The sequence below is a fragment of the Petromyzon marinus genome, chromosome 22 (genome assembly GCF_048934315.1).
Source record: "Petromyzon marinus isolate PM22_M1 ecotype Great Lakes invasive population chromosome 22, UKy_Petmar_22M1.pri1.0, whole genome shotgun sequence".
Taxonomy (NCBI): domain Eukaryota; kingdom Metazoa; phylum Chordata; class Hyperoartia; order Petromyzontiformes; family Petromyzontidae; genus Petromyzon; species Petromyzon marinus.
Genome location: NC_133688.1, coordinates 19,323,385 through 19,341,794, shown reverse-complemented (window position 1 = coordinate 19,341,794; position 18,410 = coordinate 19,323,385). Strand labels below are relative to the sequence as shown.

Below are 18,410 nucleotides of genomic sequence, written 5' to 3'. Positions count from 1 at the left end.
ATATAGCTCAGTGGGTATATTACCTGGTAAAATAAAAAGTTTAAAGAATTGTTAAATGTCTGGCCATCTGTGGCGGATATACGATACAACTATCAACAGTGGATTGTCGAGTGTGTAAATTAGGCGTAATTTATGGGGGAGATACTTAAAAACGTACTTCAGTGCCATCAACATTATTTCAGGACCCCCCCTAAATTACTACAATTCATTCTAATAATGATTAAGCTTCGCTCCATATTGTATCATTAATTTCCGACCATTAGGCTAAATGCACACAATTTGTGCAAGTCTTGATACGGGCCATGTAATTTATTGCAAGCATCGTACGGATAATCTATCCTCATCGTTACATGCCTATTACAGTCAAACAAGTCGCATTGAAGTTGATTATAAACTGTGTTTGAGGGATACAGCCACAGAGCTATATTTGTACAAATCTAGACTCATTTGTGAAGGCACAACGGGATGAATATTCAGAAATAATTGGGCAAACACTTGTTGGGCTTGGAATGCAGCCAGAGTTTACGCTTAATTCTGATCCGCTCTTGATGTATATTTGCGTCGTCTGCTGGACATCTGTGGGGGGGGGGGGGGGGGGAAAGAGCTTTGTCGCTGATCGGAATCCTCCAGTATAAATACTGATTCTGATTGCAGGTTTCCATTGTATTTGTGTTACATCATCACCACCAGGTAATTTGTTTATCCACGTGAGATAATTCTCACCTGGGTCACCAACAAACAAATTACCTGGCGGTGGTGATACACAGCGGGGCATAAAAAAACACAAACAGCAACACGATCGTCCACAACACGCGTAAGGGCCAATGCCCGAAACGTCGCCCCGCGTTACATATTTTACTCCCTTTAAAGGCCAGGGACACGCAATGTTGTGGACAAACGTGTTGGCTCTGGTTAAACAACTGATCGCGATTCGGTACGCGACGCAACCCCCGAAAATAAAATAAAAATAAACCCTTAGCAATTAATAATTATAAAAAAGCTAAACGCGTTTCGCTGCTCTCCCCGTGGTTGTTGGCGGTCTCCATGGCGACCAGAAAGGCGGCGCGGCCTAGCAATTCGAGCGGGCAAGTAAACGCACCCTCCTCTTACTTCGCACACATTCTACAATTTAGCAATTAAATTGTTAAGGGTTAGGGGGGCGAGGGCCTGTCTATCGTCGCGCACGTACACCACATGTAGGGCGACAACGCGCATTCGACGCGGTGACATGTCGGCGGCGCTCGAAGCTCGTGTTTTTTTTTTAAGATTGCGATGCTGCTGCGCGCTTAGCCCGCGGGGTTTTGTCGTCATTTATTAACGAGAAGAAAATCTCTCGGTGAGTGGCAGTGTCTTGAGAGAGAGAGAGGCAGGGGCGCAGGGGTGTTAGACGTACAAACCGCGGAGATGGAGCGATAAAATCAGCCGCGGTGCGGGAAGGAAAGGGAGCGAGGTTGGACGATGGCAACGCCGCGTGGCCGTGTCGCCGATTTGCTCGGGAAGGTTACGGAGGGACGCCTTCATCCAGCAGTGGAGACGATACAAGGCTGTAATTGTTATTGCACCGCGCGGACGATACAGTGTGTCCGATGTTGCCGAATCTCGGAAGCTCGGCGTGGTTGAAGGCTGCGTAGAGCCGTGCCTTTATCAAGGGCCACCACAGCGCATAACAGGCGTTAAATGTTGCGGGGGGGGGGGGGATAAGTTGTGGAACAGCGGAGAGCCGTGCAGCAAAATCCATCGTTGTACTGCACTTCTACGTGCCGTTTGTCGTCACCAAACGCCACTGACCGGCGTGGTGAAGTATGGTCAAATGACGCCCACCTCCCCCAGGGTGCTTTGTGGATTGACAAAGCACCCTGGGAGTGGGCGTCATTTGACCATACTTTGACAAAGCACCCTGGGCTGTTGTTCTAAAGAGTTGCTGAAGCACAGGCCTAAAGGCTCAAAAACGCCAAGCCGCCAGTAAGAAACAGCACTGTCACAAGTGAGCATCGATAAGACTTCAAACCGCTACGCGCTTCTCTCGCCAAGCACGATCTTCCCATTGATGGCGGGAGCGAAAGTCTTTTTTTAACGTTCATACTTATCCATGCTGCATATCACAGATTGATCATACACTGACTCACTCACATCATACACTGACTCACTCATCATACGCTGACTCACACATCTTACACTCACTCACACTACCACTGACTCACATCATACACTGACTCACTCATCATACGCTGACTCACTCACACATCATATACTCACACAACCACTGACCCATTCACTCATCATACAATGATTCACTCATAATACACTCACTCAATACGCTGACTCACTCACACATCATACACTCACTCACACTACCACGGACTCACACATCATACACTGACTCACTTATACGCTAACTCACTCACACATCATACACTCACAACCACTGACCCATTCACTCATCATACAATGAATCACTCATCATACACTCACTCATAATACGCTGACTCACTCACACATCTTACACTCACTCACACTACCACTGACTCACACATACACTGACTCACTCATCATACGCTGACTCACTCGCACATCATACACTCACACAACCACTGACCCATTCACTCATCATACAATGATTCACTCACTCATAATACGCTGACTCATTCACACATCTTACACTCACTCACACTACCACTGACTCACACATCATACACTGACTCACTTAGCATACGCTGACTCGCACATCATACACTCACTACCATTGACTCACACATCATACACGGGGAGTGTCATGCTGACAGATATGGCTGCAAGTTTGTTCGTACATATTATGTATATCGTTTATTGTTAAATTTGAATCAAAAGTTCCTATGATTACTGTTGTTACATTGTATTTTATAGCTTTATTTTGGTGATTTCTAAAACATGATTAAGCCATGTTTCGTGCGGAAGTGCGGAGTTGGCCTGATAACTTGAATCTAAATTGTCTTATGGTTGTTATTATTTGTCTTGCATCACACTGGGATTTTTGCACACAGCGTTGTAATACGGTGGGTTTTTTTTTCTGGAAGATTTGCTGGTTTATCCAGGATGTTGCTGTTGCGCGTCGTCGCTTTAAGACGTTATCTGTTCATATTTAGTTTGTCGCGGTTGTACCCGACTCGAGAGCCGCATTGCTCACAGGGCCACACCTAATAAATGAAACTTGAAAACTTGAATTTAAAAATATATATTTTAAATTGTTTGACCTGCACTGGATTGAACCGCTCCCGGGGTTCGTAAATTCACTTCGCAGTAGGATGATTTCATCATCATCATCAGCCATGAGCAATCCACTGCTGGATGAAAGCCCCCTAACAAACCACTGCCGGCATCTCACGATATGGCCCAATGCAACGATCCATTTAGCACCTTGTTGACTTTCCCCCGCACCTCCGATTAGCACGGTTGGCTACGTACGGTGCGAAAGAAGTTCAACATAGCACGGTTGGCTTAGTACGGCGCGAAAGAAGTTCGACATACATAGCACGGTTGGCTATGTACGGCGTGAAAGAAGGTCAACATAGCACGGTTGGCTTAGTACGGCGTGAAAGAAGTTCAACTTACATAGCACGGTTGGCTGTGTACGGCGTGAAAGAAAGTCAACATAGCACGGTTGGCTTAGTACGGCGTGAAAGAAGTTCAACATTGCACGGTTGGCTATGTACAGCGTGAAAGAAGGTCAACATAGCACGGTTGGCTTAGTACGGTGCGAAAGAAGTTCAACACACATAGCACGCAAACTGCTCTCGTCACTACATCTCTGTGGTAGTTCGTGCTCGGACGCGTTCCATTTTTGGCTGTCACTCCGTTGTTATAATTCTTGACTATCGTCATTCCGTCTGGCGATGTGGCCTGTCCCAAGCACGGTCACTGTTATCATTACTACCGGACAACTCTGAAAAAGAGCTTCACAGCTCATCGGATTCCTCCAGTACAAACATACATTATGATGAATAGTTTTAGGTCTGTAACCTGCTTATGGTTCTGAGCATGCATCCACCTGGCCATGCTTCTTATGCACAACCTTTGAGTGGTCGTGCTCTATTCCAATCAAGAGCCATCATCACACACGCATATTTGTACATAAATCTATGTTTTGGTGTAGGAAACGCATATGTCGGACAAGCTTGGTTATTTGCATTGACAAAGAGTATTCGTCTCTGAATTCACATTGCCCAGCGAGCAACAGTTGTTGATATTCTTGGTTCTTTCGGTAAAGTCACGTGGATTAAAAAAAATGTGTTTAATGAAAGCAAAAAACCACGACGTTTCGATCGCAACACAAGCGGACTTCATCAGGCGGAGAGAAAATATATTTTGGTTTAAAGCTTTCTTGACTGCAGGGATTCATAATCTTGGTTCTTTCGGTAAAGTCATGTAGAAGGGAAACAAAATAATAAAAAAAAACTAAATAAAAAATATAAAACAATATTTATATTATTTATTGTTTTATATTTTTATTATTTTATTGTTTCCCTTCTACGTGACTTTACCGAAAGAACCAAGAATAGAAAAGAGGTTGACAAGAAAACACAAATCAAGTCATGGACCAAAGTGGTTGATGACATCTTTCCAATGATTTCTGAGTTTAAAACCATCGTCTCGGTTGAAATTGTGTCTGTATATATGGATGGCTTCGTGAACGAATATTTGTTGATAGCCAGTCGGCTTGCAAAGTACCATCGTCTTAGAGAAATCAATTTCACGTGAGCCAGCCGCATTAAAGTAATGATCAGCCACGGCAGAAGTGTTGGTCCTGCCGTGTTTCAGATCTGCCTTATGTTCACGAAGACTGTCCGAGACATGTCACTTAGTTTCCCCGATGTTACTGCTGCCGCAGATACAGCTAATGAACACTGCTAAACAAGCTGTCTTTCCGACAGCTCTGTTTCTTCACCTGAGGACGGCTGCTTGCGTTGTGGCCGAAACGTCGTGAGAATTTAATTTTATCATGTTTTCTTTTTATTATTTTATTATTTCCCTTCTACGTGACTTTACCGAAAGAACCAAGAATATGAATCCCTGCAGTCACGAAAGCTTTCAATCGAAATTTAACCTTGTCAACGTCTAACTTTTTAATGTTTGGATCTGGTTTCTTCGCCCTCCCTCCCCCCATTGTCTAACGCACTCGCTTTACTTGTGCTACTTGTGGTGCTTTGCTCCTCCTCCATTGGCGCTGGCTGCCCCGCCCATGCTGTTTACACCACACAGCTTTGCTCACGGTGAAAGCCCTTAGAAGCAGTTGCATTTGGAGGCTTGCCCCCTCTTTTCTCTCCGCCAGATGAAGACCGCTTGTGTTGCAATCGAAACGTCGTGGTTTTTTGCTTTTATTTTTATTTACTTTTTCATTTTATTTTTTATCTTCTATTTTTATTTTCTATCTACGTGACTTTACCGAAAGAAGCAAGAATATTAATTCCTGCAGTCACGAAAGTTTTTAAGTCAAAATTTAAGAGTTGTTGATATTGAACGACTCAGCAGCACCCTCTGCTGTTAGCAACAACAAAACACGCAACACAATCGTCAATAATACCGTGGCTTTAAAATAAATAATAAAACACATTTAATTAACGACGTTTCGGGCTATGGCCCTTCCTCATTGCATGTAAATGATAGCATGTAATTCATGGTGCATATCAGAATACTTATTTATACTGGAGGAATCCGATGAGCTATAAAGCTCTTTTTAAAGAGATGTCCAGCAGAGGCGGGTAAAAACGTTGCAACAAACAATACAAAAACATGATATACTGTATCATAATAGCACATACATTATGTCAGTCTAGCTTGAATCAATGCGGGTGAACTGCCAGATATGAGCAAGGCCCCTTTCTTGAAGATATGGGTCCGAGTTTCCACGCAAAAGTATATCTTGATTTAAAGCTTTCGTGACTGCAGTAATTCATATTCTTAGCTTTTTCGCTAAAGTCACGTTGAAGGGAAACAACAAAACAACAAAATATATATTTAAAAAAATATATATTTTTATTGTTTTATATATGTTTTGTTGTTTCCCTTCAACGTGACTTTACCGAAAGAGCTAAGAATACAAAAGTATATCGTTAATATACAAATAAGATGCAAAGAATTGTCTGTGTAAGTTTACTTTTAAGCAACACAGTTCCGTATTCTATCTACTAGTGGGGGAGGGGAGCGGTAGAGCGGTGGTTAGATCACTGCAAGCATCACCTCCGCACCTTCGATTAGCACGGTTGGCTACGTACGGTGCGAAAGAAGTTCACCGTGCACGCATCAGTGACGAAGTGATATCTCATCTGTGGCCAGCGTGGTGAAGTATGGTAACCCTCACGGCCGTCGATTAATCAACATAGGGGTCTGTAAAGTATGTATTCAATAATTTGCGGAATATATCTCGTTAATTTAAGTCGGGTGCCTCCCTGTACATGGTTATTGTTGGTTTAATTAGAATGGACGAGTGTAAAATAGAGTAATTGATTAATTGATGGCGCGTCGTGTGAACGAGACGGATTACTCCTTGGCCTCAATGTCCGTTTGCATTAGTTAAGTGGATTTTTTTTCCCAAGCACCTGCATTTTAGCTTTTCACACCAACAGCTGTGAGAATTGAATGACCAAGCCCAGATTGCACAGCACGCAAAAAAACAACCCACATGTAGTCGGAATAATTGGTCAATAGCAACAATTGATTGCCTTTGTGTGACTTAATTGAACATGAGTTGTTGGAGGGTCTCCGTTGATAAGGTTAATTTCCCATGCTGGACGATGACCACGACTGAGAGTGTCGAAGCGGTGCTGGCTGCGTGCCACGTGGACAAGGAACAAAAGCGGCCCAGTTGGTGACTTGCAATCAGGTTGCAATTTTAAATCCCGGTTGGGTCGGTTGACTCAGCCCATCATCCTTCCGGGGTCGGTAAATTTGGTACTACTTTGTGGGAAAGTCAACCGTGGTTGTGCTATGGAGTGGCATGCCCCCACCATAGGCATGCAGAATTTTCTACCACTGACTCAGGTATGTGAACAGGAGATGAGCACCACCTCCATACTCATTTTAGCAAGAAATCACTGACTTCGAGTTTAAAAGCAACTTGAACATTTTGCAGAAGGCCGTACCAGGGTTGTCTATGGATGTGGATCGCCGTCAGGACAATGGAGAGGAGAGCTGCAGTACACAGGTATGTGTAAAAAATAATAATCGTGCGAGGGTACATTTCAGCACCTTAAAATAAAAATACAACGTAGATCCATCGGCCGATGGACACGGCGGCTCCATGAATCCCAGCTGCATTTGTAAAGACAGAAGAAATGTAGACAGGTTTCCAACCACTGTAATTATCTGTTTATCGCACATTAATTCCAAAATAGATGTCTTATTTCCATACTAAATGAGTTACGTGTTACAATGTTTGGTGTATTATTACATCGCTAGACAGTGAGTGATGGCAATGGCTTCTAGCAGTGCATTGGTCATAACTGACGATGGTGAATTCAATGTATGCAAAGTCCAATGAACGTTATCCTAAGTAAAAATCAGTTTCTCATAATGATTTAATTAATTAAATATTCAATATTTCCACTTAGTTCAAACGTATTTTTTAAGTACATCTAAGTGTAGTGGCTGGACTTCTTGCGTTGTCACTTTCAGATACGACCAAATAGAATTAATTCAATGTGACATTTCTGTAAGTTATTAGGCTATTAAGGACATAATTAGCCACTTTTCCTTTGAATCCTACATGGTACAAATGAGGCTCTTTTATACACACACACAGAAACAAATCTAATATTCTCGCTAAAAACATTCACAAATTAAACTTCACCAATGAATCCACTACAAATAGTATGAGTTATGTGTTAAAATGTGAAAATAACAGCGAGTTATGTGACCCCTCCTATTTGCAAAATATACAATGTTATGTTTTGTATCAAGAATATAAAGCATACACATTGTCAGTGTCGTGTGACTATTAGCATATTTTACCTGTGCGTACACCTACACGCATGCAAATGTGTTTTGAAACCTTATATTACGTTTTCGCAAAAAGTGGGTATTTTTTTCCAGAATGAATATGAGTAGATGAGTTCGTTCTACACAATATATACCTCTTAGGCATTTGTCAAGTGTCAGTCCACTGCTGGATGCGAGCGTTCTTATACCGCGAGGGTCATGCGAGGTATCTGATCATACTTCTCCACGCTGTTCAACGTGGGTTGCTGAAGGCGAAGAGCATAGAGGTACAGCACGAAAATGGATGTTTCTGCACGACCCTCCTGTGCGTGTGTATGTATATTACTACTACGGGTTTACTTTGCGATGTTATATTACGATTTTGTGTAAGCCTATGTTTGATTGTTTTTATTTGTTTATCATGAGGCTGAAGACGAACAAGGCGCCCCGCCATGCACTTTCCCCACGGCGGTTTCTGAGGAGCAGCTGGAGGGAGCAAGGAAAAGGGCTCGCAATCGCCTGCAGTTCATCGGCTCCGGGGCTGTCTTCCTGCTGGATGATGGCAGAGGTCAAAGGGCAGGACCCAGCATGCAGAACGTCTTGGAAGAAAAGGCCAGACAGCAGTGAGTTGTGTTTCTGGTATCGTACATTTCCCCACGATTTCGTTTTTAATGTACATCTCGCGTGGCAGTTTTCTGCATACCCAATGCCCCTTATGCGTTTATAATATTGGTTACAAAGCAAAACGTGTGCCAAGACACAGTGAATGAAAAGGTGTTGTTATTTTTACGTTATGTAGAGGTATTATATTTTGAAATCTACGTCGCCTAAGTATCCATGAAAGAAGGGAATGCAAAGACCTTGAGTAAAAGGCAATAAGAGATCCCTGTGTTGGCAGCTACAAGAAGGAATACATGTTCTTGATTCTTTCAGTAAAGTCACATAGAAGGGAAATAATAATATAATAAAAATAAAACATTTTATTTTATTATGTTTTATTTTTATTATTTTATTATTTCCCTTCTACATGACTTTACCGAAAGAACCAAGAAGATGAATCCCTGCAGTCATGAAAGCTTTAAATCGATACACGTGAACCCAGTGTAATAGCCAATGGCAGCTTTTGTCAAACTCAAGTTAACATTTGTGCACTTGACAAACGTTCTGTGCTGAATTAAGGATATAGAAGGTACAACCTTATGCAATCATATATGAGTGCACTTCTTTCACTAAAAATATTTTAGTTCTATCAGGACATTGCATTCATTATTGAATGCAGGATTTAGTCATGGCACTTTAAAAAAATACGACTCTGCAGACACTCACCATGCCATATGTTCAATTGTTATCGGTCTCTTGCAGCTACATGAAGGGGCTTGAGGAATTTAACCATGGGGAGTATGAGAAGGCTGTCCTGTGTTTTACAAAAGCTATCAACCTCACCCCACAACAGGCAAGTAATTCGCCATTTACATAAGAATATATTTCTCGGGAACACACTTTCTCACTTTTCAAGTTCAACGATAATTTTCGTGGCATTTAATTATCGTAAAAAAAGTTAGCTCTTTAAAAGTAATGTTCATTGCATTTGCCGACAAAGATGAATGCGGTATAATGGCTAAGTGAGCGATGTATAAAGCTATAAAAAAAAAAAACATTCTGAAATTGGTGTGAAATTCTTCCACCCATGATCCACAAACGTTATCTGCTACTTACACGTGCACATGTCGGTGTCGTAGCGAGTTTGTGTGTGCGGCGCGGCCGTGAGCTCCACTCTGCCCTACGAGTCAAGCCACTCGAGTTCCATTGCTGTTCACGGCCAGTAATGGTGGCGAGTATTTGAACTGGTCCTGGGCTTGCCCCCCCCCCCCCCCCCTCCTGTGTCTACTCGGCCTTATAAAGTAGTATCTGGTGCGGTGTGGAAACATTAGCACTGGCGAGACAAAGGAGGCTGACTGTGGTGTTGGCCACCGACACCATGGAACAAAGACGGTCACTGCGTCGCAGGCTTTTAGATGCGCTTCTGCAGCGGTCTGGAACGTTCTTCCTTCTGATATTAGGATGTCACTGGAGCTGTGCACTTTTAAATCGTCACCTACATTGAAAAAACATTTCTTTAGAACTGCTTTTTTGCATTGTTTGTTGTCCTTCTCCCGTACCTCCGATTGGCACGGTTGGCTACGTACGGTGCGAAGGAAGTTCAACATACTACTCGTTCAGAGCACTTGCCCCAACAGTTCTGTTAAAGGCTCTACGGGGGTATCTTTATCCTTGATCTTTGTGTGCTCACCCCAGACGGATCTCTATGTGAAGAGAGCCGAAGCTTACCTCGAGCTGTGCGACTTCCAGTCGGCGATCCTGGGATACAAGCAGGCACTGAGCGTCTCTCGGGGTCAAGCTCCGATCCACGGACGCCTGGCCAGCATTTACTGCATACACGTAGGGTTGTCGCCCCCCGTGTTAAGATCTCACGCCACTTGATTATGCCGTTTTGAGCATCAGCTGAAGCTGGATCAATGTCACACGAGCCCAATTTGTGCCAAGCAATTGAGGTCGACTTTAATGAATGCAATTCTGACCTGTGTTGTGCTTTGTGTTTTAAACGTACACATACGTTACGTTGGGAATTTTCATTTTTCATCAATACAAACGCCAATAAATGGATATGTTGTGTAGCTAATATAATTAGAATATACAACACAGATAGTAAATATGAGTCTATAGAATGCTTTACACACATTCGTGCTCTATGTTTTCTGTAGAACTGCTTTGTGTAATTAGTTTGTTCTTCTCCCAGACCTCAGATTAGCACGGTTGGCTACGTGACATGTGAAAGAAGTTCAACATGCAAACATTTAATATTGAATTGTCAATCTCTTTTTGTTGTAATACAGCTATTGATTTATTCATCCGGAAGAACGTCACTGAGTCTTAAGACTCTTTTTTGCCACTTTTACATTTAATGCGTGTTTGCATTTGAGAGGGACCCGGTGTACCTGGAAAAGAGAAAAAAAAACCCATGCATACGAGGAGATAACACTCATGGGTTCACACAGATGGGTTCATGAACCCGTTTGCTCAACTGTCATCTGGCCACCTTTACAGAGGCGAGCATTTTTGGCAGTCTCTCTGTAAATAGCGATCTCACCACGATCCACCCACCATCTCTGTGTATTATAGGTGTGCGTGTGTGTGTGGTGCTTAAAGTTAATATTTTAACTCGGGGGTGTGCGTGACACAATGAGCATGTCCCATTTTTGTATTTGTGAACAGGGCCAAGGCCTTTTTGAGCACAAATTGTATCTGGATGCTCTGGAGGCATTTACGAGAGCCACGGAGCTCAAACCCAGCAGCCTCCCCATCGAGATGAGATGGTACATTGACTGAAATTTCTCTGACCATGTCCTATGCTCATGATGGAATCTTTTAATATTGTATGTATTGTGCATCAGTGTTTTATTTCAAACGTCTTGAGATATCCATTATAATGCAGCAACAGCAGTTAAGTTGCACAAAGCTTTTGTAGTTTTAATGGAGAGGACTAACTTTGACACGCCTGGATTTTGCAGGAGTTCCATCCATGTGCGAATCTGAGTTTGAAAATAATGTTTAGTTTTTTAAAATATATATACTGTATAGCATTATCGTTCATGCCAATTGAATCTCACAGACAAGCTGGAAGGCAGCAGCCAGGGCAGTGATCCGGTGCCAACAGATCCCCGAGCTCTATGGTCCTCTATGTATTTAGATGTTTTTAGCTCATTAATGAGTGTTCGTACACGTGGGTGGATTGGATGATATCAATCCTCACTTTACTGTTCCACCTTCTTCCGGCAAGCCAGGGTATTGGTATGGCACCTGCTCGACATAGCCTTAACAGACTGTTGGGGCAAGTGCTGTTAGCGGGCAGTGCCTGTGAAGGCCGGAACAGCACACGAGGGGGGTGGGTGGCCAGCATCCTTGCACTAGGTACTCAATTGAGACTGAGTCGACCTCGGGGAGGCCCAGGACCGGTTCAGATAATTCGTCCCTGGTGTTGGCCGTGAGCGGGAATCGAATCCGGGTCGCTGGATTCGTAGCGCGCTAACCACTATGCTAGCGTTTCAGTACACACACACACACACGTGTACAGGTGCACATCAAGTGTACACGCTCACACCCGTGTGCTTAAATTCTAACTGATGTGTGCTAATTTACGCTAGCAAGCAGCACAGTGTCGCTCTTAAAAATGACTTTGTGAAAGTATTTTGCTGCCAATTTTAACCCAAGAACTGGTATTCGTCAGCAGTGTGGCAAGTTCCATGGCGATTGGTCTAAGAGTTTTGCAGAATTCTGTAGTTTTCATTAAAGTATATGAAGGGTCATCAGACAGATAGATGGACGCAGGAAATATTTCCCAGGTATAGCAAACGAGCAGCCTATCAGCTCTTTTCAAAATCCCCACAATGCTCTCAACAAGAATATGGCAATATGATTGCATGTCATAGTTAAATGAATTGCCTGCAGTATCAGACTAATTAAATGTTTCCCCAAATTAAAAATAGCAACGCCATGAAGACTAGCCGTGCAGTTTTAATGGGTCTACCCTGTCCGAATGAATAAGCGAATATATCTGAAAAGTCAGGAGGGTGGAGGGAAATTTGGGGAACCATTGGCAGCAAGAGAAATGATCCCCGAGGGCTGAGTAATGAGGGTCCAATCCTGCGGGGTGTTGCAAGCGGCCCCAACCTCAGCGGGAGCCAATCTGGTCAAACATTAGGGGCCGCCGGTTCCACTTTAACCCGTGGTAGCGCCTTTGCGTCGCAGTGTGGCGTGCCTGGCGGCGCTGGGCCGCTACGGCGATTGCCTGGAGCTCGTGGACCGCTGGCTCCTGGCCGAGACGGACAACGCCGATCTCTACGTGCTGCGGGCGCGCCTGCACCACCGCTTCAACAATGCAAGTGACGAGCGCGCGCCCAGCGAATTGTATAAATCCACTGCTGGATGAGGACCTCCCAGCGCCGTGCAGGTCAACCGCGTACTATGCCGTGCTGGTCAGTGCGGGTCGGTGAAGCAGGGTGGACCCCAGGACCGCTTTAGATGACTCACCGCTGATGTCAGATCACCGGGTTCACAACGTAGTGGGTTAACCACTGCGCTAGAGCTCCACCCCTGACACAACATTGCAGCATTATCATCAGTCAGTGCATCGCACGCTTTCAGATGTGCTTTTGCGGCCCTCTGGAATGCTCTTCCGATATTAGGAATATCACTGGAGCTATGCGCTTTAAAATCTTCTAGATTGAAAACACATTTCTTTAGAACATTTTTGTTGTTTAGGTTTTTCTTCCCCGACACCTCCAATTAGCACGGTTGGCTACATATGGTATGAAAGAAGTTCAACATACATAAATACACGTACATTATCAATCCACCGCTGAATTAAGGCCACCACCTTCACGGTCGCACGCTGCAACAACCACACGCCTGCCAAGCAGTCACAGCCAGTTGGCGCTGGCCAACTCTGCTGCTGTGCCCCTTGCCCTGGCCCTCTTCCCAGTGGCATGGTAGCTCCATTATCTCAGGGGGATATGGCAATCGGTCAGGTGGGGCCCCAATATCTGATTTGTCTCGTACGGTTGTACCGAGGCTATATCGTGGCTCCTCTTTGCCTAATGACGTCATTACGCTCACGGTCTCGAACATTTAGTGGCTGTAGGGGTGCTCCGTCTTTGCAAAATGCAGCCACAACAGGTCTGTAGTAGTGCCTCTTTGCAATATAATCGATGCGTATCTAATGACATAAATATTCCAGAAACGGAGTTCAATGCCCAATATTCTTTGACTCAAGTTACTGTCATTCAAAGCAAATGACGCTTCGTTACATTACGTTTCTTTTCCACCGTTGACAAAATATCTCATGTTGGCTGTCATGGGCGCCCCAACTCGTAGCGTTGGCCACCAGCGGGGGCCAGGGCACCCCCTGCCCCCAAGATAGTCACGCTTCTGCCCCCTCCCCTCCGCAGCCGAGCCGGTGCCACGAGGACGCTCGTGAAGCGGCGCGGCTGGCGCCGGGCCGCGCGGAGGCGGAGGCACTGCTGGAGAGCCTGCGGAGACGAGCGCAGGACGCGCGGGCGCAGGCCGTGGCCGGGGCGCTGCGCGGGAGGCCCCGCGAGGCGCTGGCCAAGATCTCGCTCGCCGTCGAGAGCGACCCCGGAGCACCCGAGCACCGCGTGTTGCGGTGAGCCGTCGTTTTGGCTTCGCTGCCGGGACCGTCGCGGGTCCTAGCACGTGTTGTGCAATCACGTGGCCCGCCAACACACGCTAATTTTTTTTATGAAGTGGCCCGTTAGAAAATGCATTTTAAAGAGGTGTGGTGTACGCGTGTACTTGCTGTTAATCCACGGAAGATGTAACCCAACGTTAATTTGGCTGTTGATTTGCACCAAGGTTGTGTCTGAGGCTGTCTCTGACAAGTGTGAAGTTTCACTTGTAAGAAAACGAATTTAAACTCGATCAGTATTGACTTCTTAACACCGAGTGAGTCCATTATATTTTCATACATTGTCAATGCCGTGACATCACTATCGTGCTATAAATGTATTTTTAAGAGGTTTTTTTTTCTCATTAACAAAGCTTCAAACTCGTCGCTCGTGTTTTCCGATCATTTCCCACGTGCAGCGTGTAAGGACATCGTCTACATGTGGTCGGGCGAGATTTGTATATATGTAGCCAACCGCGTGAATCGGACATGTGGGGGATGGACAACGAACTAAACACAAAAATCAGTTCCAAAGAAAAGAGTTTTCAATCTAGGTGATCTAAAAGTGCATAGCTCCAGTGGCTTCCTAATATCAGAAACGCATCTGAAAGCGCGCGATGCGGTGACCGTCTTTGTTCGACTGCTGCGAGTTCATGCTCCTCAAGCAAGGTATTGTTATTCAGTTGTGCCGTGCTTTTGGTTCGCCAAAAAAACCACCCGGCTTAACGCTGGCGTGACGCTCTGCCACGCGGCAGGGCCGCCCTGCTGCGCCAGCTGCAAGACTTTGCAGGCGCCACCGAGGAGCTGCTGGCGGGGATGGAGGCGGCGGGGCACGACCCGGAGAGCACGGCCCAGCGAGCCGCCCAACGACAGCTCCTCATCGCCTACAACGACCTCGCCGTGCACTGCTGCCGCCGGGGCCTCTTCCAGGAGGCGGTGGTGCTGCTCAACAGGGCCATCCGCGCTGAGAAAGGGGCCAAGAGTCTCTACCGAAACCGTGGAGGTCGGTCTGCCTAAACCCCTAGAGTAGGGCTTGGGAACCTGCGGCTCTGGAGCTGCATGCGGCTTTTTAAGGACTGCAGTGCAGCTCTTGAAATTCGAAAAAAATACTCTTTGGTATTTTGTTTGCCGAGCCCTGACCATGGGAGTCCAGTTCACCATGGAAGTCAAGTTCACCATGGAAGTCCAGTTTACCATGGGAGTCCAGGTCACCATGGAAGTCCAGTTCACCATGGAAATCCAATTCACCATGGATGTCCAGTTCACCATGGAAGTCCAGTTTACCATGGGAGTCCAGTTCACCATGGAAGTCGAGTTGACCATGGAAGTCCAGTTTACCAGGGCAGGGGTCGGCAACCTGCAGCTTCTGAGCCGCATGCGGCTCTTCAAGGACTGCTGCTTCGTGACATTAATTATTGAGGACCACCGTCTCGTATACACGTTGCATTGCGGCTCTTGAAATAGTTGTTTTTATTATCGCATTCGAAAATGGCTCTTCTTGTTGTTTTGGTTGCCAACCTCTGGCCTAGAGCCTCGCTCCGAATAAATGGCCGACCCACTGGTCGTAATGATTATTTAGTATGTGGAGTATTTCGCGCCATTTGTAGTCTGTATATTGTGTATTTTTACGGTTAATACACCTGCAGTAATAACCAGGGTGGCCTGTCGGATTCGAACCGTAAAAAAATTCTGCAACAAGTAGCGAACGAGCTACCGTTGGGTCATGTCATCGCCAAATCACACAGATGAAGTTTCGTGACGATCTTTGTGATTATGATCATCATCGTTGCCTACAATCAATTTACCTGGAATGCGCCTTATTATCCTCAGATCCCGGAAGCTAAGCAGGGTTGAGCCTTCAGTGCTCGGATGGGTGACCCCCATGCACACCAGCTTGTCATAGGTGGCTACGGCGCTTGTGCTATGTGCTCATCTATCTTCTGCACACGAACTGGTAGAATTGCTCCCATCTCCACAGTGATTGTCATCTCGGGTTTGTTCACTCCTGTGGCTGCTGTTAAGTCTCCAGTCAAGTCCATCGGTCATCATCCCTTCTAGAAATGAGTCCTACACAAACCCACCTGCCTTTGTTACTCAATTCACATGCTACCCTGTTTTTTTGTCTCTCAGTGCAATTCCAAGAATGCATCTTTCCATGCTTCATCTCTCTTTTCAGCCTTCGTTCCATTTCCATGTTGCAAACGCATACGATAGCTGGGTGGTATGCAGATTGAAAACGATCTTCTCCATGCACATCATTGTGCTGCTCTTAATTATCAAGCCCATCGTCTGGCGATGAAGCTCATTGCGGAGGTTAAATGCAAGCAAACGCTCACCTTTCGCATGCGTGTGCTTGTGTGGCGCACCGTATCAAATTTACATTTCCACAGACGTAGGCAAGAATTGGATGTACGGAGGAAACCACGCGAGGGGAAAAAGCTTTGAAAGTCGGCAAGGATGATGCGTGCTGTGCATGTGTCTCCTCCGTTGACAAGCACGGGATTTCATGAATTATGAAGGCGCGTTGTGTTGTCCGCATATTCCGTGCGAGTACAGCTGAGCCTTCCTGACATCACTCCTGTTTTTCAGCCTCAAAAAGAAACCCAAGAAGAGTAAACTTGACACTAAAAGGAGTCAGACCAACACCGTGACATCCATTAGCGTAACTTTTCATTGCGATCAAACCTGAGGCTGACGTGAGTAGCGGTGATGTTAAGTGTTTTGCTTCGGCGTTTGTCCGCGGATCACCGGAACGCGCCCATGTGATTTGCGTGCGCGAGTGTGCTGCGACGGCAGAGTAGCAGTTAGGGCAACCGCACTACGAACCCGGCGGGCCGAGTTCAACTCCCGGCCACGGCTAACGTCGGTGGCGATTATCTGATATGGTCCCGCTCCTGCCCGAGTTGGGCTTAACCGTAAATGAGAAACTGGCGCAAAATGTAAACGTCAGCGCTCGGGAGACAAAGGCGACTTGGCATGGTGCTGGCCACACCACCCCCTCGTGCGGTGTGCCAGCCTTCACACATGCTGCTAACGGGGCTTGTCATCGACATTCTAAAAAGGCCATACGGGGGGATCTTTGGTTTTGCTCACGTGCCCAACTGGTGCATCTGTGCCTACCGCTAGACTGCTTCTACAAGATGGACGAGCTGGGGTTTGCGCTCGCCGATTACCAGCAGGCCTACGAGCTGGACCCAGGCGACTCGTGCTTGAGGGAGAGGATCGCCTTGGTGCACCATGACCTGGCTGTGATGGACCACCAGGAAAAGTGAGTCGGTTGCATCGGTGGTGACACGGTCAGTATTTAAAAAAGGTAAGTCTTAGCGTCGTGGCGTTTCCCCTTAATTGTTCTGCCACAGCGAATTGGTTGGCGCACTGAGGGGCCGCCGTTTCAATCTGCTCGGCATGACGCGGTGCAGGTTTCTTAAATCCCCCCCCCCCTCCTCTGTCCATCCCAGTGGACTATGTGGCTCCACCACGGTCAATCGGCAGGTCGCGTGTGGCGGGGTGAGGTGAAGTGTGAGCACCCCCGTGGTAAGCCACTTCATTGAGCTGTCATTTGTAGCCAGGCCGCTTCTAAAAAGTAATAACTCCAAATATTTTAGTTTTAGCTGACTTATAGTGATTTGTTTACCTTTCCTATACTCTGCACTCCTTTCATTTATTTGTATTGATTATTGTTGTAACTTTGTGACTCGCCCCTACTGGACACCGGTGAAAAAGAGCATCGGATTTCTCAGGGATAAATAATCTGATTCTGATTCCAAGACAGATTTTCCCACGACAACTACCTCAAGTAATAGGATATTAAAAATCCAGCACCACCACGTGTTACCCCTGGCCTCAAAACCGCTGCTCCTCCTTTGCCCAGGCGATACGCGGAAGCGGAGCGGCGCTGCACGGAAGCGATCCGGAACCACCCGGGGCTGGGCGCTGCCTACGTGCAGCGTGCGATGGCGCGCCAGATGATGCAGGAGAGCGCGGGAGCGAGACTCGACGTTGTCACAGCCCTGCTCATCCAGCCCAGCAACCAGAAGGTAACTACTTACTTACTCTATTTATACCCTACGGGACGACTTAAGGCTACAACCAGAAGGTGAGGCTGCAGATGAAACCTCGCCCGAGCCGGACTGATTCGTGAGACGTGGAGCTTTTATAGTGATGGAGGCACTTCTAGAATACTAAACGATTAACTTTTTTTATGTTACCGGGTAAGGCC

At 46.0% G+C, this 18,410-nt stretch overlaps 1 protein-coding gene across 5 annotated transcripts in view; it reads left to right on the top strand.

Annotated features, from left to right (window-relative positions):
* Positions 1 to 591: 591 nt before the first annotated feature.
* Positions 592 to 18,410, top strand: part of LOC116944862 (tetratricopeptide repeat protein 16) — a 21,876-nt gene continuing 4,057 nt past the window's right edge. The window contains exons 1-11 of one of the 5 annotated variants that reach the window (XM_032958696.2): positions 592 to 1,085; positions 7,109 to 7,177; positions 8,377 to 8,573; positions 9,313 to 9,403; positions 10,246 to 10,389; positions 11,224 to 11,324; positions 12,757 to 12,886; positions 13,956 to 14,170; positions 14,947 to 15,194; positions 17,318 to 17,459; positions 18,063 to 18,228. In XM_032958696.2, the coding sequence (XP_032814587.2) occupies positions 7,127 to 7,177; positions 8,377 to 8,573; positions 9,313 to 9,403; positions 10,246 to 10,389; positions 11,224 to 11,324; positions 12,757 to 12,886; positions 13,956 to 14,170; positions 14,947 to 15,194; positions 17,318 to 17,459; positions 18,063 to 18,228 (1,485 nt within the window). In that variant the 5' untranslated portion in view covers positions 592 to 1,085; positions 7,109 to 7,126. The other 4 variants (XM_032958693.2, XM_032958697.2, XM_032958694.2 and 1 more) reach the window with 4 other exon arrangements.